Here is a 22,214-nt window from a genome sequence, read left to right as displayed (position 1 = left end):
CTATGTTCTCTGTAACCTGTGCTGACCTGCACACCTGTCATTTAGTCACTGATGTATCTGCACGCTTGTCAGAACAGCAGTGCTTTCACAGGCTGGTACTGCTCCCCTTCTTTACTTTCAAAGACTTTGCTGCTGGCCGCTGGTGAGAGGTACGCAGCTGTTATTGACAATGAACATCTCAAGGCATGAGAAGCCTTTGCAAAGTTGTGTTGTCTTGTGTGTCAGTGTTTGTATCAGGGGGCTCTGAATATGGGTGCACTGCAAAATAGATTTAAGTGTCTCCCAGGAAAAATGTATTGGACACTGGAACAAAGCCTACCCTGCTTTATAAAGTCTGGATCTAAGTCAGTCACTGACAGTAAGCCACTGCAGAACTAGTACTGGTCCCACAGTATGATCCACTGCAGTACTGCCACCATAATGTCATTTGTAAATATGTAATCTACATATGAATGACATAGTATGAGCCTTATTTAGCTTATTGATTGTAATGCTACAGTGACTTTATTCTGCTGCTGAACAGTTGGAAACCAATTGTGGATGAGTCAGACTGAGAGCCACCACATCCACTGAGATGACTTTGTAAACTCGGGTGTTTTTGGATGCCTGTTGGTCTTGTTGCTAAAGGCGCCACAGGGAGATTGTCTTCTTTTTCCTTGAGTGTCTCTTGTTTAGAGGAAACTTGGTGTGTTGTTGATGTTCATGACATTTACATTTATTCATTTAGCTGACGCTTTTATCCAAAGGCGACTTACAATTGCTATACACGTCAGAGGTGGCACGCCTCTGGAGCAACTAGGGGTGTCTTTCTCAGGGACACAATGGTGGATATCTCACAGTGAGAATTGAACCCTCCCACACCAAAGGCAAGCATCTTGTCTATGCGCCATCACCACCCCCATTTATCCCTACAGGACGAGTGTAAATGGAGCTCTGTGAGTGAAAAGGGATGGGTCAAATCCTCTTAGTGTTTGCTCACTCCATTCCTCTCCTCTGTCACCATCATCTCTCTAGCACCACAAATCGGGATGTGTTGTTGTTGATATTGGGTAACTAGAGAGCTTTCACTTCCTCCACTCAGTGAAAGCCACAATCTGTAATCAGTCTGGGAAGCAGGAGCATGGACACCCCACCCTCCATCTTTGAGAAATGTAGTGTGTAATGCGGCGTTCAGACCAAACACTGATTCTGACGTACCTAAAAAAACAAACAAAACAAAACAAAACAAAACCCAACATGGTGTAAATTGTCCTGCCTTAACAGGTGCAACAAAAACTAGGAGAGTGCGGGGGATGTCAGTCAAGCACAGTATGCACAGGAGAGGCATAATCAGTCAAAATAGCTATAAAAACCCCCACATATGTAGGTATACCATGGAAGTTTAGGGGTTCTAAGTAATGTAATCTGACAATCTGTTAAATGTGGTGGCTGCAGAACTCTGTAATTTGACAGGAATGATGATGAATGAGGATAACCTTTCAAATATATCTCAAGATTGCGTTTAACCTAATATTATGATTGTATTGGAAATCATTATCGGCGTAATTGTAGCTAGCCAAAATAAGACCTGGGACAATCAGTGTTACATTGGACTCATGACATGACAGTAATTGAAATGAGTGTGTGTTTAACATTACATGTACTTGTTATGGATTTTAAACAGCACAAAATGTGCTGTACTACTAATTGATATTTTAGGCTGGGCTTTAATCAGTGTTTCATGAAATTCTTTTGTATCTTTCCCATCCTGTCCATGTTTTCTCCACATTTTAGCAGAATGCAGGATTACACCTCTGTAGCTGACCCTGTGCAGCTAAGAGAATTTTGCTATCGGGATCAATGATGTATTTGATTATTTATTAGCCTTCTCCATTTCTTTCTCTCTCTCTCTCTCTCTCTCTCCCTCCGTCTTTGTGACACCCCTTGCTCCGCGGCTTTGAGTATTGGTTGCCTCTTCATTAGGTGTCTTGGTGATTTTACAGTGCAGAGGAAATCAATTCACATAATACAGTCAGAGAGAATCCATTTTCCCGATCGGTAAAGCCAAACAACTTTGGGTGCATTTCTTGAACACGCTGTTCTTTGTGATACAGTGTGTGTGCATGTCTTGCAGTCCAGTCCATCTCCTCCAGATTCAGTTTGTGTGTGTGTGTGAGAGTGTGTGAGAGAGAGATACAGATTCCTGATTGTGTATTTGCTTTTCTTTCTTCATACTATATTATCTAGTCTGTTAGAATGTAAAATATATAGTAGGATTTCCAATAATATCTTCCTCTCCATGTGTGTACCATTGACTCATCCAGTTTCAACAGAAATATCAAATTTAAGCTGGGGTAGTCGATGCTTATTTCAGAAGCATTTTTAGTTATATTTGTTGAAATTCTCTTTACATCCCGACAGCAATCAATAAATGAAATGCGCGGACACAAAGATGTGACACCTCTTGCTACTCAGCGTTGTGAACTGATAGGAGATGTCAGATGACATTTACCTTCCGCAGATTCTTACCTGCTTGCACTCTGCCTGTGCACCCCCAATGCAGGAAAATGTGTTATGGGGAAGTGGCTTTGGGAGGGAGGCTTGAAGGGTTGGGGAGTTTTTTTTGTTTGTTTGTTTGTTTGTTTTTCCTCTTCGGTTTAATATTATCAATATCTAGCTGTCTCGTCCTGGCTCTCCAGTGTTGCTTTCCCCAGCTTTAAGGAACCAAGATGCTCTAACATACAGTTTCCTTGTTCCTAAGGAAGTGTGGCCATCTTTTTGGGCTGGACACACCCAGGACTAAAGGTCCACAGGGCACGCTTTCCAGTCCACCAAGCCACCAATGGATTGTTTACACTGGTGTGACTTAATCCAACCTAAAAAAATGTAAATATTCATAATTACTATTGGTTTAAAAAACAGTGAAGATTGGCCAACAATGTCTAAAAAATCACACGGTAGAAACAAGAATAATCAATGAATGAAGGTGTGAGTGCCGAATCATTGTAAATAAAGTAATCAACCATGGTTCTTTTTTGTTGTTGTTGTTGTTGTTTTTTGTGATGCAGTGGTTGCTGGGTGCAGAGCCATTACAGGGGCAACACATGACCGGGGGGGGGGGGGGGGGACAGAGTCAAAGTAGAGTTGGACAAATCTTTTTCAAACACGGGTGTAAATAATGTTATTATTTATTGTTGAAATTGCTGGAAGTGAGCCATTGTTTATGTTCGTTCCACCTGTGCATTTCTTGCTATGACAGGTCAAGAAAAAGGTCTATGAAGATTACACTATTTGGGAACAATAAAGAAACGAGCACTTTGATGCTCATGAGGCTACCAAGATTTGGGTTGGCGAGATTTATTAAGAAAACAAAACGGTGTGTGCGGTATAAGATGGAAGACTTTTGACAGTCAAAGAAAAACAGGTTGTTTTTGTTAAGATAACACATTGAATCCAAATGATGCTTATCTTGATCTCAAGATACTTTTGTGTGCAGAGTTAAACCGGAAATGCAAAACATTCTTTAAAAGAAACCCACACTGTCAGCATACTGTTATTTCACTGAAATTAAATGTGGGTCCTTTTTATTGCCAGTTTCCCCCTGTATTATTGATCACTAAACTGTCTCCACACTGGAAAAGCCCTCACAGCTGTCTTAGAAGCACAGATGTCCAACAATACACGGAACATTTTTGCATCAGAAAAGCATTACTATTAGAACAATAGAAAATAGTCCAGTTTTTGGGAAATAAAATTCTTATGGATCGAGGACCAGAATGTCTTAATTAAGAGTAATTAATTATACCATTGTCATAAGAAGGATAGCAGTTATCGCTACACACCTTTCATCTGTTAAATGTAATTGCACTTAAGCGTCACATTTTAATTGATTTATGATGATTCTGTGTATGACTGTCTTAATACTGCCTACAGTAGAAAAATGATACCTGTTTGCAATGTAGCTTGTGATTTTATGTTCTCCTGTTGTGGCCACGAGTGAAATCAGTGTGCACTGAATCAAGCAAAGTGTTCATGGGGAAGTACAATCACATGTTGTGGGAAAAATGTTTCTAGTTCTTAAAAAAAGACAAGACAGCTTAGACAGCAGAGTGTTAATAACATTGTTTTGTTGTTGCTGCTTTTTTCAGTATGCCACGCTTATTTGGTGGGTGAGAGGGGGAGAGGCAGTCAGTATTGTCAATGCTAGGAAATTAATCACTTGGAGTGCAGCAGTGATTTTACTTTGTCAACAGAGCTTCTAAGCCTTTCTGCTATTCACCAAAAATCTAACAAAACATCAGCTCATTTTACAATTAGGCTACTATCCTCTCTCTCTTACACATAGACACAGGTCTGTCTGTTAATATACTACTGTCAAATGTCTTTTAATATTGTATCTTAAATCTCATCTGCAGGGTTTAGGATGGAAAAGGTAGCACATTTGTGTAGTAGTACTGTGTAGATCAAAGTCTGTTGCTGCTGAGAAATATCAATTGGCTTGTCGTGTTTCTCTCGTGTATTCCCGACACTGGAGCACAGTTCACTGCAACACAAACAGTTTGATTGTTTATATGTGTGATTTTTGCACACAGTACATTTTTGTGTAGTTTCACTTTTTCTTTTTTTCAAATGTTCTCAAAGATGTTCAGTGTATTTGTAGCCTACTAACTGTGGAGGGAAAGCCATGCAAACCAGCACTCCTTGCTTCTCCTTTTGATTTTCTATAAATCCAACATATTCACAGTGCATACTTAAGTGCATTGGCATTGCTAGAAAATGAATAAATGAAAATCATTTCGCCCATCGTCATTTCAGGTGTAGCACCCCTAAACCTGAATATTCAGCGTTTTATGCACAGTTGCATTAACATGTTCAGCTTCCTGAATTTAAATGAATAATAAACTTTTTGATTTACTTTCAGCCTTTAACAGTCAAAGTGTTGGTGGCGTTGGGACACATTTAGCAGCCAAGCAATATATATTACAATGTTTGTCTATAGTGCTGCAAGCAGAATGACAGGATTAGACAAAATGTGAATGTTTCGTGTTACTAAAGTTTGTTCCCAGCAACAGTTTTTAGCTTCTCTCCACTAAGATATCTATCCTTAAGGGCTGTGTGTCTTGCTATAAGAATTTCACTCTTGTTTTCTTCTGTCAGCTGGATTCAGCAGGACAAACCTTGTGACTTGGTTTTGGTACAGCAGGTTGTGCTGACAACTCTAGCTGGCTAGGGTTAGCGGTGCTGCCAACTCAAAGTCAAACCAAAAGGGTAAAAATAGCAGTTTTCCCACTGAGTGTTTCTGTAATGATATATGTGTGGTGTTTGGGTATGCAGGGGGTTGTTGCCAGTTTTGGATTGGCTCAAGACAAGACAAGGGGTTGAGGTTGAAAAGTTGGAGGGATTCTTTAAGGCTCCCCCCTGCTCCATTTTCTAAATCAGCAGTATGTTTTATAAAAGACTGAAAACTTATCTGTTTTCCGTATATTTCCACCCGCTATCTGTTATCACGGCAACAGGTGAGCCGCACGTTCGGCTTATTAATGACGCAGCCTATCAAACAACTGAAACCAACATCTGCACCCTGTGTGTTCACCGTTGCTTTACCTGGTCCGTGCGTAAAATATCCACCGCGACTTGTAACATAAGTTAATAGTCTACCAATATTTTTATACTGTGAAGTCTGTGCGAGAACACAAGGATACTGCTGCCCCCTGCGCGGGTGTGCGAGCCCATGCACCCGATGACATCATCAATCCCGATGTTTCATTGTAGACATCGCCCAACCCTAGTGGTCAATATTATAAACCCTGGAACAAAGTGCTGGGCAATAATTCAGTATTATCGTTTAGTGACTTTCAGTGAGAATGTATATTCATTAAATATTCATTAGGGGTCATATCGTTCATTAAATATATCTCAATATATTTAAAATCGCAATAAAATGGAATCGCAACATTAATATTGTGATAATATCGTATCGTGGGGCCTCTGGTGATTCCCACCCCCAATATTCATGTTTAAATTATTCAATTTAAATAAATATTAAAACAAAGTGTAATATTAAAAACGAATCAAATGTCCCTTAACCCCCAACTTGTCGTGGAGCTGCTCGGTAACAAACAGATCAGACTGGTTACACTGGGCAGCGTACATGCATAAATGTGCACAATCTGTATGTGATAAACAACAGATGAGTTTATATGTAAGGTAGGGATGGACAATAAAACAATAATGGTAATTATTGTGATATAATTTTCCTCAATAACATTTTTAAATGTTTTATTTAATTAATTTGAATCACAAATAAATTGGCACTTAATTTTTCTATTATGATATTTATTTGGTTTGGGAAAAGGGACCGATAAAAGATTTTACTTAATTTTAATCATGCATATTTATCTGTGAAGTGATCCACTGTTTGACCGTAAAGAATAAAACCACAATAATCATCTGGTTTCTTCAACTTTCACTCAGCCTTTATACTTGAAAGAAATAATGATTTGCATTTATTGTGATAATTATCAATATCGAATGGTATGACATTTTTATTGTGATACCTAGTGCTGGGAAACAATTAAAAATTTTAATCACAATTAATCATTTTTATGCTCAAAATTGAATAATGAATTCTAAAGTAGTGTATTGCACACTTTTAATTTAATGTACTGCTATATACACAAGTGCAATAACATGGTTTGCAAACACTTTAAACAAATAAATAAAATTTTACCAGCGGTATTCCCTTTATACAGTAGCAATAAAATATTTCTTGAACCTCTCAACTTAAACATTACTTAAACATTAATGTAATCAAAAAAAATTTAATCATTGCCCAGCACTACTAAATAGTTATCAGGACATCAACAGGAGGGAATTCGTATGGCAGAGCATCCCTGCAAAACTAGATGTAGGCCTATCAGGTAAAGTTATGTAGCCTATAATTTTAACTTATGTTAAATAGGCTACAGCTATGGAGCGCACAGAAGCCATCGCCATGGTTTACTATTCATACAGTGGCTGCCGTTTACTCACAATGCGCTTGTCTTACTTCTCCCACACGCTGTATCCAACGTAGTTTGCCGAAGCCTCCCTCCGCTGCTTCTTTTGATTTGCAGACCCACCCCTCCTGTGACCCATGGTGACCCACGGACTGTATGTGTATTCAGAGCCAGTGAGCAACGGACTTTCAAAATAATAATAATAAAAACTGCGTTAACATGAGAGAAAATAATTGTCAGTGTTAATAAATTAATGCATTAATGCGATAATAACGCGTTAACCTGCCCTGCCCTTGTGATAACTTTGTTGGCCATATCTAACTTAAGAAACGCTTAACATCAAGTCATAATTTCACATAAGTCAAATTCCAGTTTATGAAGCAGATAGATACTGTTTGAGACAAAGGGTAGAAGTATATTAACCTCGTCCTGGACCTGATATATCTCTTCCTGTTAAGGCAAAAGTGTTTATTCAGAGAATACAGTATGCTTTGGCCTGCAAGCTTAATTATGTAACTGTCAGTCACTTTTAGACGTTGAACATTAAAAGTCACAACCTGGAAATAATATCCGAAATAATCTTTTGTATCTTTAAAAAAGCTGATGTGACAAAAAAAGTACAAAACCCCCAATCAAAAGCCTTTAAACAAAACACTGACAACAAACAGCACATGTACTGTACATCAGAGCAGTGTTACAACAGTATGTAGGGCATGAAAGCTAACCCTGTCGGTTTCTTAGTTTTTGGTGTTTTCTGCTCTATATCCTAAGGAAAGACCTTTTTTAGAAGTTTGCAACACTTATTAAAGCCATATGAACTTGCACCAATGATGAAATTATGACACACACAAACACAGTAGAATTTGCAAGATACAAAATACACAATATGCATATACATTCACTGAGCATTATGAGTATGTGGTACAAAACATGAGCACACAATTGTGATCTTACAGGCATGGTACTTGAATTAACTAGAGCAAAATTGATGCGTCCAGTTTAGAGTACACAGTAAGAATTTGACCCCAGGTCCTCTAATTGATCACCGATGCTGCTCACCCCTCATTACAGTTAGGCCACCTCCATAGCCAGTGGACATGAAATCAATCCTTGAGCTGGGATATTTGTGTTGCCCAGTCGTTCCAGTAGCTTACAGATGTACAATAACTGCTGAAGCAATCTGAACTGATGCACTGTTGATGACTCTGCAGTTAGTAGATTATATTCGGGTCAGCACTTGAAGGTGTGACCAGCGGCTAAAATCACTGTGTTTTAAAGTTCTTACCCTGACCTTTCTGAAGAAACTGTGTGTGCGCTGTTTAGCCAGTGTTGTGTTGAATGCCACCAAGTGAGGCATGAGATGTATGGAGCCCTGCCCGTGTCTTTTTACCAATTGTTTCATATCCGTGGGATAGGGATACTTATGTGCCAGTCACAATTCGGGATGTTTGCTGGGCAGGTTTGTGTAATGAATAAGGGACATAAGATATTGTTACCAGACCTGGGTCACCCTTAAGTTAACATTTATAAAATCCCCTCATACACCATACAAAGTTAGTTCAGAAGTGATTTCATGAAAACTGGCAGCGTTATGTAGCCCAATACCTTTTTTGTGTGTGTGTGTGTGTGTGTGTGTGTGTGTGTGTGTGTGTGTTTTGGATATGGCTACGTTTTGTGCATGAACACATGAAATCACTGAAGTAAAAAATTACAGGCTGGCTCAGGTCCTGCCAATGCAGAGTTACTGTGAAGCATTGCAGCCTTTTTCCAAGCTACGTATCAAAGCATTTTATTTTTAGCTCCTTTTGTAATTTATATTTGGTGTGTTGCAGTTGAAATAAAGAGCAGACTTTGATAAAATGTGACTCTAATTGTCTATACTATAATAAAACATGATAGATTATTTTCATTGTCGATTTAATCTGTTGAGATTCTCAATTAATCAATTAGTTGTTTGGTCTGTAAAATGGTGGAAAATCCAAGTCCGAGATGACGTCCTCAAATGTCTTGTTTTCTTCAACACAAAAAGATATTCTGTTTATTGTCATAGAGGAGCAAAGAAACCAGCAAATATTCACATTTTAGAAGCTTAAAAAATGACTCATTGATTATCAGAATATTTGGTGATTAATTTAATAGCTGACAAATAATCGTTGCAGCTGTATTTAAGATTTGAATTTGTGTCGCAAGCTCAAAGCTGTGCTGAGATTTCCTCTTCTCTTCTCAAAGTCTGACCATGAATGTTTACTGGTATTTTCAAACTCACATCAGCTGAGCAGATAGACTCTTCCTCATACCTTGATGGATCACGCTGTTTCATCTTGTCCTTGCTAACACCTCTGTCTTTCTCTTTGTCTTCGCCTCACCCCTTCTGTTCATCTAGGTGCCCATGTGCTGGTTCCTTAGGCCCATCCATTACTGCAGATGAATCTTCAGCTGCTTTGGCGTAGCTCAGCACCCAGATAGTCCCGTCCCCTTTGCGTGGGCGATAAGGGACTACATTAACCAGGATGCCCTCCTCTGTAAGGGCAGGCAGCCTGAAGGATCCGGAGGTGGCTGAGCTTTTCTTCAAAGAAGACCCGGAGAAGCTGTTCTCTGACCTTCGAGAGATTGGCCATGGCAGCTTTGGCGCTGTCTACTTTGTACGGCAACTACATCTTTAAACTAACTCATACAGAAGAGAAATGCACTTAACAGAAATTATAGTTAATCAGAGATATGATATCAGTTTAACACAGGGAAACAGTAAGTTCAGAGTCAACTTTGTTCAGTATATAGATTCATTAGCTGCTTTATTCCTTTCTGTAAATAATACAGTAACTCAAGGCTTACGATGTGCCATAGTTTGTCGGACAATTATAAAAAGTGAAGCTATTTGATTCTCCATAAAGCACAGAAACAATTTGAACAAAGTTAGTTTTTTACCAGGGGTTTAATAGCGCCAAGGTACAGCAGTGATGTGATGTGACTCCCAGCTTTCTGATCTGACTTTTTGTTCTTGAATGCTGCACCAGCGTGGTTAAAAAGAGAGAATGAGAGAAAATGTACAGATAATTAAATGCACTGTATGTTATGGTTAAAATTTGCGCTGAAAATGTTCTGTTACTGACATTTTGTGTTTCCCAGGCACGGGATGTGCGCACGAATGAGGTGGTGGCGATAAAAAAGATGTCCTACAGCGGCAAACAGTCTAATGAGGTGAGACAGGATTGATTATATTTGTGTAATAGTTCAGACCTTGACCATAAACATTTTCACACTACACAGGAAGGATTCTACTTTAAATCAGTCACTGTTAACTTCTTACGCTTGTGCTCACGGTCATGTGACGTGACCTTGAGCACAAATAAATGGAAATGTGAAATATGGATTACTTAATATTAGTTTGGCTTGTTTGATCAATGTAGAGAATAAAGAACCGGCCATGAAGTAGGAAATTTAGAGAACCGACTATGTTTACTCAGCAGCACTGCAGCAGACTGTGGTAAAAACAAAAAAACAACTTCTATTATGACACGCTCACATGTTTTTAAAGAAACATTTAATAAATGATTTGATTTATTTTGATTTGTATCAAACCATGGCTTCTGTGCACTTCAGTACGCCTCTTGGCGTAGTCGTTTCTGTGCCACATTCTAACAGTACAAGATCTTGATATCTTCATATGATGTTTGCAACAAATCCTAAACGCAGATATCATCAATGATTATTATGTTACCAGTTATCTTTTATCAGTGAGTGAACTACTTTGCTAAATGTGAATCCCTCATGGTTCATCCCTCCATCCTTTGGTTATCTTCTAAGTATTTTCAGGTAGCCCAAGGCCAGATCACAAGCTGCAGGACTACAGTATTCATGTTGGTATCATTGTGATTCTGATATAAAATCACTGAACCTTACTGTCTCACCAAAGTCACTCCTGTAGAGCTGCACCTAACCATTATTTTAAACTTTATTACAGGTTCAGCACCCAGATCTTACCCTCAAAAATACACTGTTTACAATGTTTTTGGATCAGTCCATTAATCCAATGACTAATTTATCGACTATGCCAAAGATTTTTCATTACTTGGTTAATATAACAATTAATTTATCTAGAATTAATTTTTATGTTATTAAATATCAAAAACATTAATTTTTAATATTTCAATCATCATCCTGAAAAAGAGACACAAAGCCAATTAGAATAATGATAATAGTAGCATATTTTAAAATCAGCCTTTCTTATATAGCATGCTTGTGTAGGGACATATAATAAACAGGATATGTCGGGCTGTCTTGCTGCTGTCTTGACAGAGTGCCCGGGGATGCTTTTTCTTCAGATGTTCGTGCCACTTACAGTTTACAGAGCTGCAGGGTACCACATTTTTTTGCCTCTGTCTAAAATACTCCCTAACTTTAGATGATCATACTCGTAGGTGAATTTTTTTAAACTGCAGCTTGTTCTCCGGGGGGATGCCCTGCTGAATCGCCCCAGCCCTACACTCCTGTGTGCTTCCTTTTCAGTGTTGTCGACCCAGATACAGTTCATTCTGTTCATGATTTCTGATTAGCTATAATCAAATTAATCTGTGAAGAGAACCACTTTACCCCAATTTGCACTGAAAGACAATCTTATGCAAATACAGATCTAGTCAATTCTAGTGCAGAAAGCCAACCAATGCATTGCCTGTTTTATTTTGAAAACCTTCTTTACACCCAACAGAAATGGCAAGACATTATAAAGGAGGTGAAGTTTCTTCAGAGGATCCGGCACCCTAACAGTATAGAATACAAAGGTTGTTACCTCCGTGAGCACACAGCATGGGTAAGTCACCTGTTTACATGCAATATATGAGGGCCTGTATGTCTATACATTGTTATTCTTGACTTTATCTCTTGTTTCTAGCTGGTGATGGAGTACTGTCTTGGCTCAGCCTCTGATCTGCTGGAAGGTGAGCAGGTGTTCTGTGTAATTTTATTTTATTTTTTTGTATGTGTGTCACAGCAATGATGTGTCTAAATCAGCTGGTGTTGCTCTGTTTTCCCTCCTTCAGTTCATAAAAAACCTTTACAGGAAGTAGAGATTGCTGCCATTACACATGGTGCTCTGCAGGGGCTTGCCTACCTTCATTCCCACAATATGATCCACAGGTGAGTGAGTTTTACATTTTTACATTTTTGTTTTTTTAAGAAGCTTCTGTAAACACTTTACACCTCTCATATCCCCCAGCTTTCAGTCACACATATGTGTTTCTCTCTCTCAGGGATGTGAAGGCAGGTAACATTCTGCTGACTGAGCCTGGGCTGGTCAAACTGGCAGACTTTGGCTCTGCCTCCATTGCCTCACCTGCCAACTCCTTTGTGGGAACGCCATATTGGTAAATGGGAAACTGAAAGAAAAGTACTTGTCTGTGTATTTGTTAAATGTGGTGCTGACTAAAATATTGACTCTGTGAGCAGTATCTAACAGAGTGTGTGCTTAAGAAAGCATTGATTCATGAAATGGGTTTGACTGTGAAAAGTATTTGCCTCTATTTGCATGTATAAATATATAAGTGAAAAGCTTCCTGCTGATTGAAATGATTTCGTGCTGTGATTTATGGGGATAATCTATGCTCAGGATTTAGACTTCACCTCAACATGATATACTCCTCTTACAGAAAATGGAAGAAGATATAGCTAGGGGTGTGGCGCTAGATTTTATTTAGGGCTGCACAATTAATTTAATCACAATCGCGATGTCGTCATGTGCAATTACATATCCGCAAAAAGTATGCGATTTAATAAAACAGTAAAAGTGTGTGTGACGCTCTGTTCTTTGTGAAGTCACTGACTTCTCATTATCTCTGCCTACACCGGGCTCTCCTCATGTGCCCCTAAAAACAGATAAGCCAATGTACAATGAGAAAAATTATTTATGAGCAGTTAAGATACTACTTTACTTTTTTTAAGGATTTAATGAATAAAAACAACCCACAGAAATGTAACTGCTGAAACTGGATTTAATATTTGTATAGTGGTAAAATAGTATACTACTATTATATGAAATTATAATTTAGTATATTATTTGTTATACCGTATACAATTCCTCCTCCAGGTTGTGGATAGAGACTCTGCATTAGACAGATGTACGTTGAGCCGGTGCCAGTGTCCCAATATGTGCTACTTCAAGCTGCCTTCTCTGTAGAGCAACACGCTCCCCATGTTCTGTTTTGTTATAAATATTGTTTAACTTTGTTCAAGTTGAGAAATACACATTTCAAAATGTCAGTGTTTCACACATTCTTTGATAATTAAGCAAGTAGACTCATAGTACCATTTGTTCCAATATAAACAAATGGCAATATTGTTCACAATAATCGCAACATGACTTTTACTCCAAATCGTACAGCCCTAATTTTATTTTAGTATTTATTACGAGCGTCAACGCAATATGCGCAATCAATCACCATTTGTCTTGTAAAGTGATTGAACAGTGCAGTGCTGTGGTTGATGAGTTCACCTGCCATCTGTTTTGTCACTACATCTTTGCTATTTATGCCGCTGAGAAACTTAGATGAGTAATGAAAAACACCATTATTTAATTCCTAAGAATAAAGTGGCAGTGCCTTTTAGATTGGAGATTTGTAGTAAAACAAAGGTACTTTTTTTTTGTTTTTTTTTTAATTACTTTTAACCTCCTTTTTATTTGTCCACCCACTTTATCCTTCTCCACCACTTCATCCAGGATGGCACCGGAGGTGATTCTAGCTATGGACGAGGGCCAGTATGATGGGAAGGTGGATATCTGGTCCTTAGGGATCACCTGTATAGAATTAGGTAGGTGACAGTATGTGTGTGTTGTCTATATTTAAATTACCTGCAGCAGAAACAACAGTTTTTCCTAAAAACGACTGTAAACTTAGCGGTCACTGACAAAATGATTGACAGGTTGTTGAGTATAAGGACTACAGCAGTAACAACATCTACTTTAGAAATGTTGTCTAAAATTTGTTTGATGGATATGATTTAAGGTTCGGTTAAATCAGTTGTGTGTGAACTCGGCAGTAAAACAAATTTAAAACTTTAATCCATTGCTATTTTCTGTTCCAGCGGAGAGGAAGCCTCCCTTGTTTAACATGAATGCAATGAGTGCCTTATATCACATAGCACAGAATGAGAGCCCAACACTGCAATCAAGTGAATGGTGAGGAGCCACATGCACACACACGACATGGGGAAGCTTGTGCAGTAGCTAGTTGTTTAAAACCTAGAAAAAGCACTCTCTACAAGTGGGATACATCTATAGTATCTCACAAAAGTGAGTACACCCCTCACAATTTTGTAAATATTTGATTATATCTTTTCATGTGACAACACTGAAGAAATGACACTTTGCTACAAGGTAAAGTAGTGAGTGTACAGCTTATATAACAGAGTAAATTTGCTGTCCCCTCAAAATAACACATCACACAACCATTAATATGTAAACCGCTGGCAACAAAAGTGAGTACACCCTAAGTGAAAATGTCCAAATTGGGGCCAAGTGTCAATATTTTGTTTGACCACCATTCATTTCCAGGACTGCCTTAACCCTCATGGGCATAGAATTCCCCAGAGCTTCACAGGTTGGCACTGGAGTCCTCTTCCACTCCTTCATGATGACATCACAAAGCTGGTGGATGTTAGAGACCTTGCCCTGCTCCACCTTCCGTTTGAGGATGCCCCACAGATGCTCAATAGGGTTTACAGTGGGTACGGAAAGTATTCAGACCCCTTTAAATTTTTCACTCTTTGTTTCATTGCAGCCATTTTCCAAAAATCTAAAAAGTTCATTTTATTTCTCAGTAATGTACACTCAGCACCCCATCTTGACAGAAAAAAACAGAAATGTAGAAATTTTTGCAAATTTATTAAAAAAGAAAAGTATTCAGACCCTTTGCCGTGACACTCATATTTAACTCAGGTGCTGTCTATTTCTTCTGATCATCCTTGAGATGGTTCTACACCTTCATTTGAGTCCAGCTGTGTTTGATTATACTGATTGGACTTGATTAGGAAAGCCACACACCTGTCTATATAAGACCTTACAGCTCACAGTGCATGTCAGAGCAAATGAGAATCATGAGGTCAAAGGAACTGCCTGAAGAGCTCAGAGACAGAATCGTGGCAAGGCACAGATCTGGCCAAGGTTACAAAAAAATTTCTGCTGCACTTAAGGTTCCTAAGAGCACAGTGGCCTCCATAATCCTCAAATGGAAGACGTTTGGGACGACCAGAACCCTTCCTAGAGCTGGCCGTCCGGCCAAACTGAGCTATCGGGGGAGAAGAGCCTTGGTGAGAGAGGTAAAGAAGAACCCAAAGGTCACTGTGGCTGAGCTCCAGAGATGCAGTCGGGAGATGGGAGAAAGTTGTAGTAAGTCAACCATCACTGCAGCAATCCACCAGTCGGGGCTTTATGGCAGAGTGGCCCGACGGAAGCCTCTCCTCAGTGCAAGACACATGAAAGCCCGCATGGAGTTTGCTAAAAAACACCTGAAGGACTCCAAGATGGTGATAAATAAGATCCTCTGGTCTGATGAGACCAAGATAGAACTTTTTGGCCTTAATTCTAAGCGATATGTGTGGAGAAAACCAGGCACTGCTCATCACCTGTCCAACACAGTCTCAACAGTGAAGCATGGTGGTGGCAGCATCATGCTGTGGGGGTGTTTTTCAGCTGCAGGGACAGGACAACTGGTTGCAATCGAGGGAAAGATGAATGCGGCCAAGTACAGGGATATCCTGGACGAAAACCTTTTCCAGAGTGCTCTGGACCTCAGACTGGGCCGAAGGTTTACCTTCCAACAAGACAATGACCCTAAGCACACCGCTAAAATAACGAAGGAGTGGCTTCACAACAACTCCGTGGCTGTTCTTGAATGGCCCAGCCAGAGCCCTGACTTAAACCCAATTGAGCATCTCTGGAGAGACCTGAAAATGGCTGTCCACCAACGTTTACCATCCAACCTGACAGAACTGGAGAGGATCTGCAAGGAGGAATGGCAGAGGATACCCAAATCCAGATGTGAAAAACTTGTTGCATCTTTCCCAAAACGACTCATGGCTGTATTAGATCAAAAGGGTGCTTCTACTAAATACTGAGCAAAGGGTCTGAATACTTATGACCATGTGATATTTCAGTTTTTCTTTTTTAATAAATTTGCTAAAATTTCTACATTTCTGTTTTTTTTTCTGTCAAGATGGGGTGCTGAGTGTACATTACTGAGAAATAAAATGAACTTTTTTTGGTTTTTGGAAAATGGCTGCAATGAAACAAAGTGTGAAAAATTTAAAGGGGTCTGAATACTTTCCGTACCCACTGTAGGTCTGGAGGCATGCTTGGCCAGTCCGTCACCTTTACCCTCAGCTTCTTTAGCAAGGCAGTGGTAGTTTTGGAGGTTTACTTGGGGTCGTTATCATATTGGAATATTGCCCTGCGGCCCAGTCTCCGAGGGGAGGGGATCATTCTCTGCTTCAGTATGTCACAGTACATGTTGGCATTCATGGTTCCTCAATGAACTGTAGCTCCCCAGTGCCGGCAGCACTCATGCAGCCCCAAACTATGACACTCCCACCACCATGCTTAAATGTAGGCAAGACACACTTGTCTCTGTACCACTCACCTGGTTGCCGCCACACACGGTTGACACCATCTGAACCAAATAAGTTTGTTTTGGTCTCATCAGACCACAAAACATGGTTCCAGTAATCCATGGCCTTAGTCTGCTTGTCTTCACCAAACTGTTTGCGGGCTTTCTTGTGCAACATCTTTAGAAGAAGCTTCCTTCTGGGACGACAGCCATGCAGACCAATTTGATGCAGTGTGCAGCGTATGGACACTTTTGTTGCCAGCAGTTTAGACATTAATGGCTGTGTGATGTGAAAAGATATAATTAAATATTTACAAAAATGTGAGGGGTGTACTCACTTTTGTGAGATACTGTATGTTGATTTCTGCATGTGGAAATACAAACATGGTCTGAAAGACTTTGCATCCAGAAGAATTGATAAGAATTTGGTTATAAGGGGTCAAGGTCACTGTGACCTCACGCCAGTCCCATTCTTGTGAACGTGATATCTCAGGAACACTTTAAGGCAAATTCTTCAAATTTAGCACAAACGTCCATTTGAATGTTGGATGAACTGTTTAGAATTGTAAGTGCATGTGTACGTGTATAATTCTTCATTAATCAGTTCAACAATGTATGTTCACTGAAATCGTCATTATGATCATCATCATCATTATAGTGCCAAAAAATACACTTTTTTTATTTAGTTCCTTCAAAGTTTTCACTACATGTATTATCAGTCTGGACAGACGTGGCTGTAAACTGCAACTTGACTGGTTGGGGGAGGCATACAACTGCGGGGCGGTAATTCTAGTTTTGTGTGGCCATTATTGTAATTATGATGTACAGTATGTTTTGTAGCTAAAAGGATGATGCTTACTTTTTGTTAAATCAGTATAGGTGTCTGTTTTTGTACTGACTCTCTATCTTGTCATCTTTGTTGCAGGACGGAATATTTTAGAAACTTTATCGATTCTTGCCTTCAGAAAATCCCCCAGGACAGACCACACTCTGACGACATGCTGGGTGTAAGTGCGCGCACATTCTGTACAGTACTACACAAAAACAGACAGCAGGCTCAGTGTGTTCAGATTGGAGATTGAAAAAGCCCCGTGGTGATAAATCTCTGTTGTTTGAGCTCTTTTCTGTCTCCCATAAGCTTCTATTTTAATTCACTAATCCTCTACTTCCGGATTCACACACACACACACACACACACACACAACCAAAACATGTACAGAAACACACTTGGTTTTGTGGAAAGAACACAGATGCAATTACTGTAGAAATGTGACTTCTGCATCCATCATTAAGTAACTGAGCAGCTGTCACTTAGACCACTAATGGACTCACTACTGCTAATGGAAGTTGTCCTTGGGGTATGTGAGCACAGCACACACTGCCTTTCTTTTTTAAATGTTTAAAAGTTCCGAAAAACCGCACTTGTTCTTACACGAAATGAAAAGTTTAAACTTCTTCTTAATGTGATCATCTTCAGTTGGACTTCTGACCCCAGCGTTATCTTCTGTGTGGAGAATGAAAGTAACCTTTGTGTTTTATTCGCATATTTTTGTCGCTAATCTCAACAACCCAGTATATTCTAATTTTGGACAGGTTTGTACAGCGGTGTTCATGAGAGGGGGAGAGAAAGAGGGAGCGAGCTAGCGAGAGGAGGTGCTGCACGAATATATGCTCCTCAATACAACTCAATCAAATACGATTTTAAATGCACTTGGTATAAAAAAACTAATTAATATTTTATATTTAACTAATATATTCATAACAGCCGCAAGGAGTGTGTTTTTTACAAAGCATATAGCCTAGGCCTAACGTTTCTTAACTCCACCGGCTGAAAAAAAAAAATAAAGCAAGAAAATCCCGACTTTTGAACAGCTGTTTTTCTGCACATGTAGACTATTTATAAGAGCAGTATTCAGGATTTTTACAAAACGTTACATTAACGCCAATCTCACCAGACGAGTCCAGGCATCAGTGGCAGCAGCTGCCAAAGTTTCTTTATGTAAGTTTCACATTGCTGCGCTGCTTCTGCAGATGCTTCCATAAATTAAATGTAGAATTGTTCGTGGTTGAAAGCTTTTTGCCGGTCACAGAAAGTTTACAATAGACGGCAATATTGTTTGCATCTTAGACTGTGACACAATAATGGCAGTAGCTACTTACAGCTGTGGAAAGAACGCCTCTCTCCTCGTTCTCCTTTCTTCCTTTAGTTTTTGGCTATCAGCTGACATGAACAACAAAGTCCAGTGCTGCTGAGCTGCCGCACAGTCGTGCATTCACGTCAAGGATGTTACGTGCAGTAACGCAGCGTTACTTGGATTAGTTTTAGAAAAGTAACTGGTTACACTACTCTTTACTGGGAAAAGTAATAATATTACAGTAATGCGTTACTGCCCAACACTGAATTAGACCCATGTTGACAAAAAAGGAATTTCCTGTTTACAAACAAAGAATGAAGGATGTGTGCGCAGCAGGTCTGATGATAGCTTTTATAGCTGAAACTAGTTATTTTTCTTGTCTATTAATCGATTAGTTGTTTGGTCTATAAAATGTCAGAATGTCTTGTTTTGTTCACAACCCAAAGATATTCAGTTTACTGTCATAGAGGAGTAAAGAAACCAGAAAAAGTCAGATAATTTAGACTTTTTATTGTATATTACTCCAACAGATTAATCAAATATTAAAATAGTTGCCGATTAATTTAAAGGAGACCTATTATGCTTTTCCATATTTTATCACTAATCTACAATGTTACAATGTTGGAAGGTCATGTTAAACACGGTCAAAGCTTCAAATAATGAGGTAAAAGTTTTTAAAAGAAATCCCTGTGAGCCAAAACCTCAGATTTCCTCTTGTTCTGAACACTCTGTTTTGAACACCTTTTTCTACCAACGGCTCCATTCTATGACACGGAGATAGACGGAGCCGGTATTCCATATATGGTCATTTGCTCTGCACAGCTACGCAGGGGTAGAAGAAGTACTCAATTTTCATACTTAAGTAAAAGTACAGATACCACATGAAACATGTTACTGAAGTAAAAGTCATCCAGTATAAACCTACTCTAGTAAAAGTAAGAAAGTACCTGGTTTTAAAAATACTTAGTAAGTAGTCAAATCAAAAATAAATGTACTACACATCAAAATCTATTGATCTTACAAAACGCAATCTATCATTTTAATTTCACTCAAGACAGGTTTGAATACAGCATTATAAGTTATAGTGAATCACAATAAGGAAAACTGAGTCGCAAGAGGACAAGTGGATATTTCCTATATGTGGGGAGGATAAGTCTGCATTATTGCTCTGCTGGTGTGGTAGGGGATCCCCTTCAGACCGTTTGACAGACACAGAACCCCATTTGGGACTTTGGGTGAGATGTTAAGATGAGACGAGGAGGCGGAAACCAAAACTAACTCAAACACTATGAACTACAGTTCATAATCTCACCAAAAATCCACACACATGTTAACTTCAGCACCTCTCATAAAGTGCAGCTCACAGTCCCAAACAGAGCAAAGCTGGCTTCAGTTTTCAGATGTTTATATTGCAAAACTCTACCAGCTACGTTACCACTCGGTCACAAACTGGCTACAACTGGCCGGTATGCTGCACAGTCACGCCTGACACCACAATGCTCTCACTACAATCCTCCCTCTGTAAGAAGCCTGAATGGGAACCTCTTCTAGAAAAGTCCAGTGCTGGTTTGAACAGACCTCTGCGCACTAACTCAGACCTAATGAAATCAGATAAGACTGGGGGCCAATCTGCTGGGTCATTTGGTGGAGCAGCAACTGTTCCATTGGGGTCTGAGGTGCTCGTATCTGATGCTGGCTGTACATCTGTGGCTGTGCTCGTACTGGCTGAGGCTGGGTCTATGTGACCTGCTAAAGACGTCTGGACTGGGTCTGTGTGACCTTCTTAAGAATTCTGGACTGGGTCTGTGCTGGTACTGGATGTGGATCAACTGTCAGCACAGCTCCTGTGAATTCTAGATATTTTCTATATATTATGTTATCTACTGCAGCAGGCCCATTCAAACTGGCTCCTCCAGGTTTCCTGCAATACATTTTCAAATGTAAAATACTATTTATAGAATGACTGGGCTGGATATTTGATGCTTTTTATTTACTGAGATGTGCATCCATATTGCCCAGTCTGACCCGCTAATCAACATTTTAATATTCAATGTGAATCCACTGCTTCCCATCTTGAATTAGTCCAGAGTTGTAACTAAACTTCACTGTCTTGTTTTAAAATGATGCATGAGCAGTGCCCTCACATCCTGTCTGGACTGGTCCCACAGATGTTTCTTGCTCGAATGCGTGAGTTTTAAGACACGACAGACGAGCTCTGCTGCTTAGCTGGTTGGCAATACAGGCATACAGACGGACAGACAGATTCACTTCAGCTGCACATTAGGCTAAGTGTGATCTGCTGACATCAGACTTGGAGAGGAGAGAACACAAGTAGTTTACCCTACTGCTGTTCCCGCTCTTCACTCTCATTGAGTTTCTCTTCTCGTGCCTAGAAGGATAGACCCTCTTCATCCTCTCATGAAAGTTTTAAACCTTTCACCTTTGATAGGAATATGAGGCGGAGCCATCCAGCTCTGCCGGTGTCATCAGCTGGCTGAAGTTCATTTGAGCCAAGTCGGCTTTATCAGTTTTACATTTGTTTTTCAGTGCTGGTCCACTCAGGTGCGCTGCATAGGCTAATAATACCAATGTAACGAGGTCTTGTACAGAATGTAACAGAGTAAAAAGTCGATATTTGGCTTTGACATATAGCGAAGTGAAAGTAAAAGGTTGCAACAACTACAAATACTCAAGTAAAGTACAGTATTTGTACTTTGTTACTTTCCACCACTGCAGCTATGCTCAGTCTGTCTGTACCGCACAACAGCCTGGTAACATGCTTCAGGTCTTGGCCAATCTGAATACAGTGGGCTTTGAGAGGGGGGGCCTTAAAGACACAGGAGCATCTACAGCTTGTTTCATACAGGTTGGCTGAAATGAAGGCCTACATGACGAGCAAGTATAAGATAGAACTTTTTGAACTTTGACTCATGCAAAGCTGCCATACAGGAGTCACAGAACTACAATATAGGACTGGAAAAGCAGTATATACGTCTCCTTTAATAGTTGACAACTAACCGGGTTGTCATTGCAGCTCTACTTATGTAAGGACATTTTCAGTGTTTAGAAATAGACCAACAAACTGGAAACCAGTAAAATTACTGTTTAGAGTTAAATGTGTATATGGCACTTGTTTTTACTACACGCCACATGTTAATATGCATCTGTTTGATCTGGAGTAATAGGGCTAACCAGACTACATGACGTTAGCTATTTTCAGGTAGTGAGAAGTGACTGCGTATGCCCCAAACCATCAATTCAATTCAATTTTATTTATATAGCACCAAATCACAACAACAGTTATCTCACAGCGCTTTTCATAAAAGAGGAGGTCTAGACCGTACTCTGTGATGCTATTTACAGGAGCCCAACAATTCCCACCAAGAGCAAGCACTAGGCGACAGAGGCAAGGAAAAACTTCCTTTTAAGAGGCAGAAACCTCGAGCAGAACCATGGCTCAGGGTGGGCGGCCATCTGCCTCGACCGGTTGGGGGTGAAGGAGAGAGAGA

At 39.7% G+C, this 22,214-nt stretch overlaps 1 protein-coding gene across 1 annotated transcript in view; it reads left to right on the top strand.

Annotated features, from left to right (window-relative positions):
• taok1b (TAO kinase 1b) overlaps positions 1–22,214 on the top strand; it is a 36,223-nt gene that overhangs the window by 1,704 nt on the left and 12,305 nt on the right. The window contains 9 exon segments of the mRNA XM_038707637.1: positions 9,361–9,619; positions 10,104–10,175; positions 11,683–11,784; positions 11,866–11,911; positions 12,014–12,110; positions 12,224–12,337; positions 13,687–13,778; positions 14,052–14,145; positions 17,496–17,577. Coding sequence (XP_038563565.1) covers positions 9,488–9,619; positions 10,104–10,175; positions 11,683–11,784; positions 11,866–11,911; positions 12,014–12,110; positions 12,224–12,337; positions 13,687–13,778; positions 14,052–14,145; positions 17,496–17,577 — 831 coding nt within the window. The 5' untranslated portion in view covers positions 9,361–9,487.

This window comes from Micropterus salmoides, unplaced genomic scaffold (assembly GCF_014851395.1).
Source record: "Micropterus salmoides isolate LMB-PRFRI ecotype aquatic unplaced genomic scaffold, ASM1485139v1 Ms_hic_scaffold_9, whole genome shotgun sequence".
In the NCBI taxonomy this organism is placed as follows: domain Eukaryota; kingdom Metazoa; phylum Chordata; class Actinopteri; order Centrarchiformes; family Centrarchidae; genus Micropterus; species Micropterus salmoides.
The sequence above is the reverse complement of the archived record's forward strand: the minus strand, read 5'-3'. Positions and strand labels throughout refer to the sequence as shown.